Genomic DNA, 14,723 nt, shown 5'->3' with positions numbered 1-14,723 from the left:
TTATAACACCATTATGAAGTTGAGACGTCTTCTTCATTAAGTGTCGATAAAATAAAAGGGCCCTCTTTTATAAGCCTCATGTTAATAAGTCATGAGAAGAATCATAAAGCATTTTCAAAGGATAAAAATGCTAAACTATTCTATAAGTCCTAGATAAATAGGCAAGAATAGAATATGCAGAAGTACCGATAAAACTTCTTTTTTAAACAAAAAACTAAGTACAAACTTAGTCAACTAAGCATTTTTTTTACAAATGCCCCATTATGTTAACTGGGGACTTCATCAAAAGATCCTTTACAGCAATTTCATTTTTAGCTAGTCACTGAAGGGTTTGGAGCATCAGAAGTTTCACCCTCGGAAGCAGGAATTGTAATCCCAATTGCTGCAGTAGTCACTTCTTCATTTAAAAGTTCTTCCGTTCCAAGAACTTCAAGTGCAGGAGAAGGAGTATCAATAGACTGTTGGCTTTTCTCGATGGTATCTACAACTTTGGCCAGTTCAGACTGCAAGTCAAAACCTTCTTGAGCAGCTTCCGTAAAAGCATCACGGCGAGATTTCAGGAAAGCCCAACTCACCTCTATGTTGAAGTTTTCCTCCAGAAGTCCATATTCCTTTTCCCACATAGCAAGATCGTTTTTTAAGATTTGGTGTTCAGCTAAATGGGAATCAAGGTAAGCTTCAAGAGAGGCATGAGAACTCTTCAAGGCATGAATCTCGTCAGAAGAGGTCTGTAAGTCAGCCTGAGCTTGAGTCAAGCTTTGCACTAACTCTCATGCATACTCTTCCTTATTAGCCAAAAGTGCCTTCAGCTCCCTAACTTCTTCACTAGCCTTGGATAATTGTTTTGACAAAGAGCATTCCAAAAGCTTTTTGTCTCTTTTCAATTGGCTTGAAGAAGCTTTGGCAGTTGCCAGTTCAGAAGTTAAACCACGGTTTTGCTGCTCCAGGAGATTTTTATTTTCTTGCAACTCCTCTATGGTCCCTTGAGCATTCTCAAATTGTTCCTTCCAATTGGTTGCTTCAAGCTGGGCTCCCTTAGCTATTTCTTCGGCCTCGTGGATAGTCTTTTCAGACTCACGGGCTTTTCTTTCCAGAAGGGAAATTCTTCCCATTAATTCCGTGCCAATAAGGTTAGCCTACAGAGACAACTCATAGAAATGAGAGATTGAAGATAATTAAAAAAAAACTTGTTGGTAAGAAGAAAAAATACCTTCAAAGTAGAATGAACTATGTCGTTCATCAGAGTTAAGCAGCTATGGCTCTCCATCTTCTTCTTCTCGATATCTCCAATTAGGGGCTCGAGCCAAACATCGGCTCTACCAGTCTTCCTCAAGAGGCTATGATTGGCAGGAACTTCCAGAGTAACACTTCTCATAGTCATACTTCCACTGCTAGAACCCGTCTCTGTACGATGAACAGAGGGAAGATGAGCAATGGAAGGAATGGAAGGAGAAGATGTAGAAACAGGAATGGAAGGAGAAGATGTAGAAACCAACGCAGGAGCGGAAGCAGGTGCAGTAGAAACTGCCAAGAGAACGGACATAGGAGCGGTAGAAACTGGCAAAAGAACGGAAGTCGTCAAAACTGGTAAAGAAATACTTACGGCTGCAGAGGAATGGAGGAAATAGGAACAAATGAGGAAAGAGGAGCTTCATCAAAAACAAGGCCGAGCTCGCCACTCCCAAAACCACTGTCAAAAAGATGCTGAATTGACTCATTATTATCTCTTGGTTCGGTGTCCTCGTCAGAATGAATCAAAACAGGCTCGGTGGTGGAGGTTCGAGCATGAGTGTTTTCAATTTCATCATCAATGATTATTCGCCTCCTGACCCTTGGCCTAGTAATTAGGGAGGTACCCTCCTCTTCTTCTTCAGAACTTTCCTTTATAGCTTTCCTTTTTGGCAGCAAGGCTCGAGCCTTATCCAAATCAAGAGCAGCATTCGCAGACATGCGAATAGCCATAGCTACTTCAGCCGTCATTCCTCTAATGCCAAATCCTGATTAAAGGATGGATATACATGATCAAAGTTGAGGAAAAAATGCTTAACATGTAAAAAAACATATAAAAAGGGGGATACCATGTGTTTTGACCTTCCAGCCATGTAAGGAAGAAATTGATTTCCAAGTTCTTTTCTCCCTAGAAGCAATCTTCAAAAGTGAGTCTACCCAACCACGGAAGTTGGAAATAGGTTCCACATCTCCCATGGTTGCTACAAAAAAACAAGAAGAGACGAGGATAAAAACAAAATTTCTTTTGAAATTCTCAAAAGTAGGTACGATAAATAAAAGGAAACCTACGTTCAAAATTCCACTTCTCAGGGAAGGGAATATTTGTTTCGCCAATCAAGTCCACCGTACGAACAGCAACGTAACGGATATACCATCCACGATGTTTGTCATCTTCAGGATTTACCAAAACTTTTTTGCTCCTTGCAGTTAAGGTAAAAACCCCATGGCGTATTAAGTTAGGATGGTACAGATGAATGAGGTGTGAAAAGGTGAAATTGACATTGGCTTTGGAGGATAAATATCTCAAACAAGCCACTGTTCTCCACACTAATGGACCGATTTGGGCCAAACAAATTGTAAAGAAACGACAAAAATCGAGAATAACTGGGTCAATCGGAGGATTAAAACCTAAAGTGAAGGGGTAAGTATAAACAGAAGAATACCCACTTCTAAAGGAGGAAATTCTTTGATTTGGGGAAGGAATTGACATTCGGAGACTATCCTTCCAGTTACAATCTTTTCTTATGGTGGGGATTGTAAGCTCGGTTACTATTGTGGGGTAAGTATCGACTTTTTCTAAATTTGCAATTTGTTTTTGAAGAGACGTTTTGTCACTTTCAAAAGACAAATCGCTGGGAACTATTTCATCAACTGAGGGTTCTTGAGAAGAATCAAGAATTTCCCTACTTTTAGAAGAAGGGGCCTTTGGGATAGAACTCCTTGAAGAAGAACCAGAGGAGCCGCCTCGAGTAGATTCTAACCCTGTTCGAAGCCTACCTCCTCCGCCTCTTCTGTGTCTAACAGGGGCGTTGGGGAATTGATCTAGAATTGGAACTTTTTTACGGTTAGGGTTTGAAGAAGACATTGTTAAGAAGGAAGTGTGTGCTGAAGATTTGTGAAGAAGACAAAGGAAGAAAAAGTTATGTGTAAAATGGGAACCGTCAACCTTAGAAGTGTAATGATGGAAAGCCTATAATAAAGGCAGCTATCACTTCGTAAATAGTGAGAATGAAGAAGTCTCGAAAAATGGTGTGAATAGCGGAATCAATTAGAAAATGACACATGGGCAGAACATTAAATGGAAAAGACTACTGAGGCGTTAATACTGTCATGAGCATTAATTGTGGCAAAAATTCCTTTTTCATGAAGATCCACTTCCCAATTATTTAATTGATAAATAAATAGAAAGTGGGGGGACTATCTGTATTGGGAAAAAACTGAGTTTATATTAAAGATGATGTGGCATGACACGTGGATTAGTTAAATGGTCAAAACGCAACAATTGACTAAGAGGCACGGATGGAGACATCCACGGGAAGAAGAATTTAAATAGGCACGAGACGACGTATACATACGAGTCTCGTACCAATTTAAATTATTTACAGCCAACGGATTAGAAGACATTGAAGACAAAGATCTGATGACAGAAAGGAGTCCAAATTCATTATTAAATACTTGATACATTACAAAATTGGTATTTAATAGGAATGATTGTATAATGGCTTATTTAATGTCATTTATTACTCATAATTATATTATTAAAGTTGAAGCTTCATTCCTTTACCTAGAATTATCTATAAAAGGAAGAAGTATCATCATTTGTAAGGACACGGAATACTATTGAGAATTCATTGAAATACACAACTATTTGCTTTTTTACCATCATTTTCAAAAGTATTTTATTTTGTCTCCTGATTATCAGTAACCCGAATTTCTTTTTAGCTTTGACCAAAGACTTAGATTTTTGGTTAAACACAGTGTTCGGATAATAAAAGTATATATACTAAAGTACCTTGTTATAACAGAATAAGATAGTTTATTTATAGGTGAAGAATTAAAAAAATAATTTTAATAAATTTTTATAACGTTATTTGGAACGACAAAAAATAAAAGAACAATAATACCAATCACTTAACTAGTAATACATGTGAAAAAATTAAGAAATTATCCAACGGCATTTATGGTGTTTTACATGAACTTTACATGAATTAGAAAAATATTTCCTGTCGTTAAATATTTTACAAATAAAAACGCATCCCAAATATATTTCACACAAAGTTCAAATATAAAAGTTACCATTTGCAGATATAAATGGACTTAATCTAAATAAAGAAAGAAAGTACTACTACGTATTATGGCCAAATTTAATGGGAAATTAAACTTTTGGAATGATGTCCAAATTTATGCTATTACACTTTGAGGCATCCAATGCACTCCATGTTAGGTTGGCTCCACTTTCTAAATAACTTCGTTTGTAGTTTTATATATATGGTACGGTATTCATGGAATCAATGGCAGTTTGTCAAATAATTGAAGTACGAAAATGAAAAACAAAGTAACTTAAGATTTTTTTAAGGCAATATAATCTTGATTACTTAAAAGTTAATTAGAGTTTAATATTTCTTGACTGGCTCTTTGTCTCTTCCATGAAAGACATGATGTGTTATCGGTATGCTAAGGCAAACTTAAGAACTAGCTAAAGAAAAACTATGAATTGAAACGCAAAATATTTAAGATTTATTTCCCTTTCGAATATGGCTTGTTGAATTGATTACAAACTAAGTTAAATTTGTTTTATCCTTTAAGTATCCTAAATATTCTGATATTGAGTGGTGGCTAGGAAGGTTAGTATTTTCTACCATAAGTCAAAAATTTAAAGATCACGCCCTGAAAATAGAGATTTTTTTAAAGAGCAGTTTTACCCCTTAATTAATTTACATAATGCGAAATGAAATTAATTCAGGGTGTGTTTGGTATGAAGGAAAATATTATATTTTCCAATTTTTTCATTTTTGGTTGGCTTAAATGTTTTGAAAAATATTTTTCTTATCAACTCATTTTCCTCCAATTGCAGGAAAATATTTTCCTTATCAAGAGAAGGGAAAACATTTTCCACAACTTCTTCTCAACCTTCCCCACCCTCACCAACCCACCCTACCCCCTCTCCAAAAAAGGCTTCTTTATTCAATTTCAGTTTTTCCGTTACCACTCACCCTACTACCCCTTCACCCCTAACCCTCCCCCTCCCCCACAAAAAAAATTATTTTTTTACCTTAATTTTTATTTTTGCAATTTCAAATTTCTATTTTTTCTGCACCACCAACCAACCACCCCAACCCCCTCCCCCACTCTGCCCCCTCCCCCCAACTCGCACAACAAAAATTTACCTTTTTTTATAATTTAGATTTCTCTTTTTTGTCGTTTTACTGCCCCACTTCTCCCCCCTACCCCCCCCCCCCTCTCCCCCTCCCCCCAAGAAAAATATTTCAGTTTTAATTTTTTTATTTATCCGTTTAAAGGTTCAAAATTTTACAAGTTCCAAAATTATGAGTTTGGAGGTTTATGTGTTTGGAAGTTTACGGGTTTAGAAATTATAAAGTTTACAGGTTCGAAATTCCGCGGTTTTGAAAGTTTAGCGGTTCAAAAGTTTATGAAATTTGTGGGTTCGGAAGGTTGTTGGTTTGAAAGTTTATGGCTTCATGTTTATTATATCTAAATTATTTATGAATACTCTTGAGAAATCAATTTCCTTAATTTGCGTGTCAAACACCTGAAAATGAATAAGATTACTACTTGTTTTCCAAGAAAACATTTTCTTGAAAAATATTTTCCATGGAAAACATTTTCCCTTATACCAAACACACCCTCAAGCTAGTAAACTTCGGATGATTAAATCAAAAAAATTATTCTGAATACTTTCCTTTCACACGCGTGCGATCGCAGATGTACCTATATACATATGATTTGTAGGAAGCAATTAATTAGTTTCCGAATATTTTCTAAATAATTTTTTTTTTTCAAAATAGTCCTCATATATGCAAATATCAATTGGTATTGTCCCTTTCATTTATCTTTTGACAAGTTCTTTTCTTTTTGTCAGTTGCCTTTTCAAACACGTTAAGAATGACTTTGTGGCCCATACATACCAGAAAGGTTATGGTGAAATGATAAGTATTTTTATTTTTAACCATAGAATTTCGAGTTCAAGCTACGAATATAAAATCGTCTTCGTTAGAATGTATATTATCTCTCAACATAAAATTTTCTGACGCGAATTCAGATTTAGTCTAACCGTAAAAACAAAAGAATGACCCTACACAAACAAGCTGGCCATCCCATGTTGTCTTAGAGAGAGCAATGCCATATTCGAGCACACACCAGTACATGTGGTATTGAAGTCTTCATTATCATTATTGTGCCCTAACTACCTCTATCTTACATGTGAGAGGTCCAAAATTTTGCATGCTTTTTATTGACATTATTCATGTGCAGTCCCTATTTAAATAAAACAAGAAATATAAAAACTATTGCTCTCATTTCCCCCCTTTTTTCACGTACACACATGCACTCACGTTTATCAACTTCTATTTATAAACATAAATACACTTACCATTTCAATATGGCCTTGTCGATAACCATTTTAGTCTAATCATAATCAATTCATTTTTGCCAACAAGATCTTAGTTCCTCTATAGATATTGTAGACATTCAGATCTTTTTAGCTTGTGTCAATACAAATTTTGGCAACATTATGACTTCAAAAAAATAGTGGCCCAAATGAATGCTACTGAATCTATAAAGTTCAATTAATTCTTTGATTAGTATAATTACCAAGGATTAAGTCATGAAACACAACTTTGTTTGGGTATATTCATCTAGTTGGGCCTTATATTCAGCCGAAGGATAAGGGGGAAATCAGAAATAGCCCGATTTACAACTGGTAATTGAAAAATAGTCACGATTTCAAAACTAATTAAATTTAGCCATTTTTTCATGTAAAGAAAAAATCTGAACAAAAATACCCTTAAAATCAGGAAAAAATCCAGCATAATAAGTTGAAGTTTGAATATTTTACATATGAGATTCTAACATAATGTGCTAGAGTTCCACTGAAAGTTTATACATAGGAGCTTCACAATCAAGTAGGGTATTTTTGTCCAGATTTTATCTCCGCATAAAATAGTGATTATTTTTCAATGACTTGCAAATGCTGGCCATTTTTTGATTACTGATCCAAAAATTAGCTTGTCCATGCTATTTTTAGGAAGGACTATTTGAACGCCAATTCGTCCTATAACCTAGCTTTATCTCAAGTGTCAAGTGACAAGCAGGGACAGAGCTAGGGGGTCGAAAAGGTACTTCTGAACCTGTCAAAAAAATTATATTGTGGATAGTAGGTAAACTTTTGTACGTATTATATATTAAATGTTGAATTTCTTAAATTTTCGTTTTCTCTTTATTTTTTAATTTTTTAATTTCGTTGATGAATATCTTGTCTCGGCCACTAATGACAAGCCAATGTCCAGTCAAATTAAAAATCAACCAAAGATTTTCAAGTGTTTAATAGACAAGTTTGGACCAATAAAGTACTGTTTCACCACATGTTCAGTTTGATTGGTCTAATTACTCAAGCGAGTAAAATCAAGTAAAAGAGTTGTCCACAATGTTGTCGATCATCCACAGATACAAATAGGATCACCCATAAACCAAAGGACATATTTGTTAGTATTATTTTAATTTGCTTATCTTTCAAATTTCAGAGATTAAATTTTTGTAACAGATATATTTTATGTATTTTCATTAGTTATTTATTTGGGTTAGAAAAACTAGAAACCTTAAATTCTAGGAAATAAACGAGCATATTTTATCTTTGTAAATAAAATAAATGGTGGAAGTTAAACAAGAATATCCTTTCATTCGTTGATTAAGAGATTACTAGAAACGGTCTCCAGTACATGCCTATCTACCAAATATAAACAATTTAACATGGCCAGGCAAGTTTAGTGCTGTTCGTATAAGAAAAGTTGGCTTTTACCTATCACTTTCCAGATTAAAAAAAAAAACAAGTAACTTATTCATTAAAATCCAAATATTTAAAAAGAGATCTATAAAAGGCAATGCTTATCAACTTAGTATTTGCATACTTTTGGTCAAAACTCATAAAGCATGCTTGATGCGTTTTGCCTGTTTATTTCTCAAGTTTACTAAAAGAAATCCAGCCTTTAGCTAAAGATATACATTTATTTAGTAATTACTTTAATTTCAAGAAATATTGATTAATAAGCTAATATATGATGACGGGAGCACCAAATCCAGAAAAAACAGTTGGTATCTGATATGTTTCACACGCTAATTAAATTAGGATAATTGGGTTAGTGTATTCTCAAAACTAAATGGTTATACCATCCAAGAATCGCCGAAGGAATGAACCAGTCATTATCAATAAGGATTGTGATGAAATAGTAAGTACTTTTTCATCTTGAGTTCGAGCGTTAAGTTTGAAATTTTATTTATTAGAAAAGTATTTTACCTCAATATAGAATTTTCCGACACAAATGGGGAAAAAGTAAAATCAAAATCAATTACCAAAATAAGTTGAGAAGATACATGGAAAGGTGAGTAGTTAGGGGCAAAATTAGGTAATGTAGAAAAAGGTGGGGGTGGGGAAAAGAAGGGAAAGTGCAAAAACCGTACCAAATTCCGTACGCAAAAAAACAAGTGGAAGTGTGTTGGCACGTTAGCATTAGTTTGTCAAATGAGAATACGGCACGTTAATCGAAGCCATGCAAATGTTACATTATGCAATTTGGTTCACTCTCTTGACGCTACCTTTTTTTTTTAGTGCGTCCTTTCTTTATTATCATCATCATCATCTCTTTTCTTTAATGTTTATTTCCTTCTTTATTTTAAGAGCCCGTTTGGTTATGAATTTTTATTTTATTTTTTTCAAAAAAAAATTTACTTTTTTTTAAAATCAGTGTTTGGACACAAAAATTTTAATTTTTACTTGAAGATGAATTTTGAAATTTTTTAAAAAATTTTAAAAACTTCAAAAAATTATTTTTCAAATTTTTTATTCATATCACTCACAAAAATTCAAAAACAACCCAAAATTATATTTATGTCCAAATACAATTCTAATTTTCAAATATCATTTTCACTTAGAAATTTTTTTCACTTTCTTTCGGAATTTTACAATTCTTATATCCAAACGCCCACTAAATCTTTCACTAAATTCCGAGTAATTTTAAAATACTGAATATTTATCATCTGTTTTAACTTGATGTTAACTAATTCTTCTATTTTTCTTCATTCTATATGAAGGTTTTTGATTGAATATGATTTTTTATGCATAAACAAAATGTATATAATATAACAAAAGTTTATAAAAATGAAATAGATGGAGTAATGCTTTGTAGTTTGTACACAGACTAACATGTCTATATTATGTTTGAAATGTTATAGGTATGGCAGATTTTTCTTTTTCTTTTTGGTCAAAGAAAAAGAATATGGATGGAGAAACCTAAGCTCAATACTAATCAGCAAACGGAAAATGTCAATTTGAGGTGCATTACGATTAAAATTGCCAAATAATTATGTTATTTAAAGAATTGAAAACAGAAAATATGCTAATTTTGCAACTGATTACTAATATATAGAGAGACGGAGGAGAAAGACACCTGCAAATTTCTTGTTTTCTCCCCGGTTTTAAAGCATTATTAGGCAGTCAAGAGGAAAATAAACTGTTACTTTATTAATCTAGAAAGAAATTCCGGTCATTGACTTCTTCAGCTTTTTGATCGAGATATTATTACCTAGATTCCTAAATTTTGAGTGCATGGCAGAGTGTAGATTTAGATGGTAAAACGGTTATATGAATACGGTACTTTACACGAAGACGCTTCTTCAGATCATTACATTAATTAAACCCTTCGTATTTTCTTAAGAGAATCTATAAATAAATATTGCTCACAATTCTGGTCCCTCTTATATATGTTATTCATACTTTCCAGACTTAAATTATGCAATAGACAGAGCAATCATTTGTCAGATTAGTTTAATCTTAATTAAAACTAAGAAATTGACACTAATGTTTTATAGTAGTAAACTCATATGTCATGCCATATGAGAAAATGGCATGTACAAGTTCGTAGGCACTCTCAGAAACTAATTACTGTAATAATTAAATTTGATAAAATCTTTGACCATATTACCTCCTTTTTCTATTTCCCTTTTCTTGTTCTTTTTGTCTTCTCTTTTTTTAGCTGGCTTTGCTTTTTCATACAGTTTGATGATTTCTCTATTGATAAGAAGCAAGAGATACACTAATCTCCCTACCCTATACACCCCCCCCCCCCAATTTTTTCCTCTTAATTTTGTGTTGAGTCACGTTTATTGTGGATACCCTTCAAGAAGTGTGGTTCCTTCAATAAACTCACTTTCCCATATTTTTATCTCTCTCTCTCTCTTTCAAGAAAAGCTCCAAACAAAAAGAAGAGTTTGCAGCTGCAAATACAGATATATTTTCTGAAGAAAAGATTTGTTTTTTATCTTTTTCTTCTTTCCACTGTCCTCTTTCTTGTTGAATGAACAAAAAAGACACAATCTTGGCAGCTAAATAGAGGGAAAAAATTGCAAAACTAGATTAGTTTCTGGAAAAGCATGAATGGTCTTTCACATACAGAACCAGATTTTTCTGAATTTGTTGAAGTTGATCCAACTGGTAGATACGGCAGAGTATGTCCTCTCTCTATAACCCCCCCTCTCCCCCCCCCCCCCCAAAAAAAAAAAACAACTTCAAAAAGAACAATACTCACCGTCAGCTTTTTAACTCCATTTAAGTTTTGAGCTTGATGTTTTATTCCTTTTTTCTGTTTTATTTGATGCAGTACAATGAAATTCTTGGAAAAGGAGCTTCAAAGACTGTGTATGAATCAAAACTCACCTCTTTTTTTCCTTGTCAAAAATTGGTATTTATTAGATCTACTATTAGACACCCATTTTTGATATTTGGTGCAAATGTTGCAGCTTTACTGTGGTGATATAGAAATAGGGTGTTCAAAGATTTGTGCTTTTTCCATTTTTTTTTGGATAAATGGATCAATTTGATTTGATTGGATTCTATAAAATGATTATGCAGTTATAGAGCATTTGATGAATATGAAGGTATTGAAGTTGCGTGGAACCAAGTCAAGCTCTATGATTTCTTACAAAGTCCTGAAGATCTTGAAAGGCTCTACTGTGAAATTCATTTGCTCAAGACTTTGAAGCACAAAAATATCATGAAGTTCTATACTTCTTGGGTAGATCCTTCTAATAGGAACATCAATTTTGTTACTGAAATGTTCACTTCTGGAACTCTTAGACAGTGAGTTTTAGTTTTCGTTCCATTCTATATTGTCATTTTAGTTCTTTCTATTGCTAAATCTGGATCTCCTTCACCAGCTATTAGTTCTTGATTTTTGTTTGTTGGGGTTTGGTAGGTATAGGCTGAAGCACAAAAGAGTCAACATTAGAGCAGTAAAGCGGTGGTGCAGACAGATCTTGAATGGGCTTCTCTATCTTCATAGTCATGACCCCCCTGTAATTCATAGAGATCTTAAGTGTGATAACATCTTTATAAATGGAAACCAAGGGGAAGTCAAAATTGGAGATCTTGGTCTTGCTGCTATTCTGCGAAAATCGCACGCTGCTCATTGTGTTGGTACGATTCTTACTATTTTAGTCCTCTTAATATGTTTTAGTCTTCTGTTCTTTTTCTTGATGTTTGAAATGTATGATCAAACTAGTAAGTATTTGTGCTACAATTTGGAAAATGGTTTGTGTTCATATGTTTCTCTGGTTGTAATGATCAGGAACGCCTGAGTTCATGGCACCAGAAGTGTATGAGGAGGAATACAATGAGTTAGTTGACATATATTCTTTTGGGATGTGCATATTAGAAATGGTTACTTTTGAATACCCTTATAGTGAGTGCACTCATCCTGCTCAGATTTACAAGAAAGTGATCTCGGTAAGTACTTATCTCTTGTACATCCCTTTGTCCTTGCCCGTCTATGTTGTGCTCATTCCAATTGATTTTTTCCATTTCTTTAGGGGAAAAAACCAGACTCGTTGTACAAAGTGAAGGATCCTGAGATACGTCAATTTGTTGAAAAATGCTTGGCCACCGTGTCTCTAAGGCTCTCAGCAAAAGAGCTTTTGGATGACCCTTTTCTCCGAATTGATGATATTGAATCAGATTTAAGACCTACGGAGTCCAGGAGAGAACTAGATTATACGAACCCTCTACTAAGGAAGCCTGTTCCTGGACTAGATTATGAAGGAAAATCTTTTGGTAATGGCTCCTACAGTGGATACTGCAATGATTATGGTTTTGATGATCTAAATGAATGGGCATCTGATCCAAATGAATATGAGCAAACTGGAATTGAACTTTTTGAGTATAACGAGGATGAACACGACGATCATCATGCAGATTTGGATATAACTATTAAAGGGAAGAGAAGGGAAGATGGTAGCATCTTTTTAAGACTCAGAATTGCAGACAAGGAAGGTAAGCAGGCCCCATATTTTTCCTTTAACTGATTGTTTGTTCTTATCATGAGCTGAAAATTGGGTTCGGGATTCATTTCTTTGCAGGGCGTATAAGGAATATCTATTTCCCATTTGATATTGAATATGATACAGCATTAACTGTTGCAACTGAAATGGTGTCCGAATTGGATATAACTGATCAAGATGTTACAAACATAGCCGATATGATTGATGGTGAGATTTCCAAATTAGAACCCGACTGGAAGCCAGGGCCAGGAATAGAAGAAACCCCTCGCTTTGCAAATTCTAACTTATGTCGCAACTGTTCATCCAACAATTCCTCTATTGGTTCGTTCATGAATTTCCTGTCCAAAAATCCAGCTTCTCAGAGTTTGCAGTTCGTGGAATGCAACGGATGTGCTGCTACACATGGTCGGTTTGAAGAGGTTACATATCATTCCAACAGTCCTCGGCCTATTATTTCGACATGTTCTGATGATCCAGCATCGTCTAGCCATATTAATGGTGTCCATTACAACTTGTTCAAAATGAATGGTTTCCATCACACAGAGATGTGGGATCGGCATGAAAGCTTTGAATGCAGTTCAGTGGGATCCGAGGAGAGTCATTCCCTTGAAGACGGTGAGAAGTTGTATCCTGACCCTTCAACAGAAGGTCAGAAAGAGGCTGGATCAAAGAGTGACCTTACATCAGGTGCAAAAATATTAGGCAGATCGTTGTCAAATCCCCGTTCTTTAGGTGAAATTCCTGCATCATCATATGAAACTTCAGAGTATGAGCACGAGATTGAGCGGGAAATGAGATGGCTCAAAGCAAACTACCAGATACAACTGAGGGAGCTAAAAGATCAACACTTAGGACTTCCACCGAAAGCTTCAAAACCTCCTACGGGTACCTCTAAAAGGAAAAAGAAAGCAAAGAATAGGAAATCATGTCTTGAAACACTACTCAAATCTTCCGATTGTGGTAAGAACTTGAGCTCAGAATCGAATGGACTTGTCAATAAAAGCTGCCCCAGTTCGGTAACCCCAAGGGCCCGAATATGTGAGGCGATTAAAGGTTCGCCAAATGTCAAGGACATGGTTAGTACTGCAAAGAGTTTCTTCACCAAAACATTGCTTCCAAATTCACTTCACAGAACAACATCCTTACCGGTCGATGCTGTTAATATATAGCTGTTGTAAGAAACTCCATTTTTTCTTGTTTCTCATGTGTTTCATACTATTGAACAGGCTGTAAAATTTTCTTGTTATATATGAGGTTAGTTTATGAGGCATCCCATTTCACCCTATTCTCTTTCCCTTGTTAAATTTCCCCCTCTTTTCCATATTTGGGGTTTGCCCATATAATATTCTTGAATAGAAAAAATATGAATGATAGTGAGCTGTGACAGATGAATTATGAGACAATGTAATTATTGAGGCATTAAAGGGTCTTCCTCAAGTGGGAAATCACTCCATTCTTGATGTACATGACTTTGTTGGAAATTTTTGAGTTGTATGTATACAATAATAACATTATCCTTTTACCTTAAAATTGCCAAAAAAAGTGCATATATTTGTCTGTTCCTATTGGTGCCTTTATTTTAAGTTGAAAGGGTAAGTTGAAGTGCATTATTTTCTGGAAGAGCTGACTTGATGATATAGATGCAAGTGATGAACTGACTATTTTTGAGTGTGTCAGTTATTTGCTGGCCAATGAGAGCTTTTATTGAGAATTCTTACGTTACATATTACACCCTCAAACTTTGATATCTCATGTCAATGACAGAAGGTTGGTTTTTTCAAAAGTGAAATTATTGGTCTATGTCCCACCCTCAATGCAGTGCAACATGCCTCATCCAACCAAAATCTATTCATAATCTGGCTTTTTCTCATACACGGTCCAGAGGGGTTAACTTCAATCAAATTCGGTCCACTATATGTTTGGTTGACCCTAGCTCAGTTGATACCAGCCAATTTTAGATCTACAAGCTCAGGCACCCACAAAAATAAAGGAATTCAATAGAATTTTTTTTCTTCAATAAAGCATTCTTGTCTAATTCAAAAGGTGCAAGTAAAATAAGAGAAGGTCGTTTGAGATAGTTCGATCATACATCTGGGTCAGCTTTCTGCGCACCTCGACTAATTGCACGGGATACCTGTCACGTCTCACTA

At 34.8% G+C, this 14,723-nt stretch overlaps 1 protein-coding gene across 1 annotated transcript; it reads left to right on the top strand.

The window, feature by feature from the left end:
- Positions 1-10,382: 10,382 nt before the first annotated feature.
- On the top strand, positions 10,383-13,843 carry LOC104229928 (probable serine/threonine-protein kinase WNK9). The gene is made up of 7 exons (XM_070168666.1): positions 10,383-10,746; positions 10,899-10,936; positions 11,150-11,377; positions 11,493-11,713; positions 11,865-12,022; positions 12,106-12,565; positions 12,652-13,843. Exons 1-7 carry the CDS (start codon positions 10,672-10,674, stop codon positions 13,740-13,742), a joined length of 2,271 nt encoding a protein of 756 aa, XP_070024767.1. The 5' UTR covers positions 10,383-10,671; the 3' UTR covers positions 13,743-13,843.
- Positions 13,844-14,723: the final 880 nt, after the last annotated feature.

The sequence above is a fragment of the Nicotiana sylvestris genome, chromosome 1 (genome assembly GCF_000393655.2).
Source record: "Nicotiana sylvestris chromosome 1, ASM39365v2, whole genome shotgun sequence".
Classification (NCBI taxonomy): domain Eukaryota; kingdom Viridiplantae; phylum Streptophyta; class Magnoliopsida; order Solanales; family Solanaceae; genus Nicotiana; species Nicotiana sylvestris.
The sequence above is the reverse complement of the archived record's forward strand: the minus strand, read 5'-3'. Positions and strand labels throughout refer to the sequence as shown.

Bases quoted from the DNA above. Each gene is read 5' to 3' on its own strand.
- LOC104229928 (XM_070168666.1), top strand. From the start codon at position 10,672: ATGAATGGTCTTTCACATACAGAACCAGATTTTTCTGAATTTGTTGAA. The intron at 10,937-11,149 runs GTATGAATCAAA...ATGATTATGCAG, and splicing joins AAAGGAGCTTCAAAGACTGT to TTATAGAGCATTTGATGAAT. The intron at 11,714-11,864 runs GTACGATTCTTA...TGTAATGATCAG, and splicing joins GCACGCTGCTCATTGTGTTG to GAACGCCTGAGTTCATGGCA.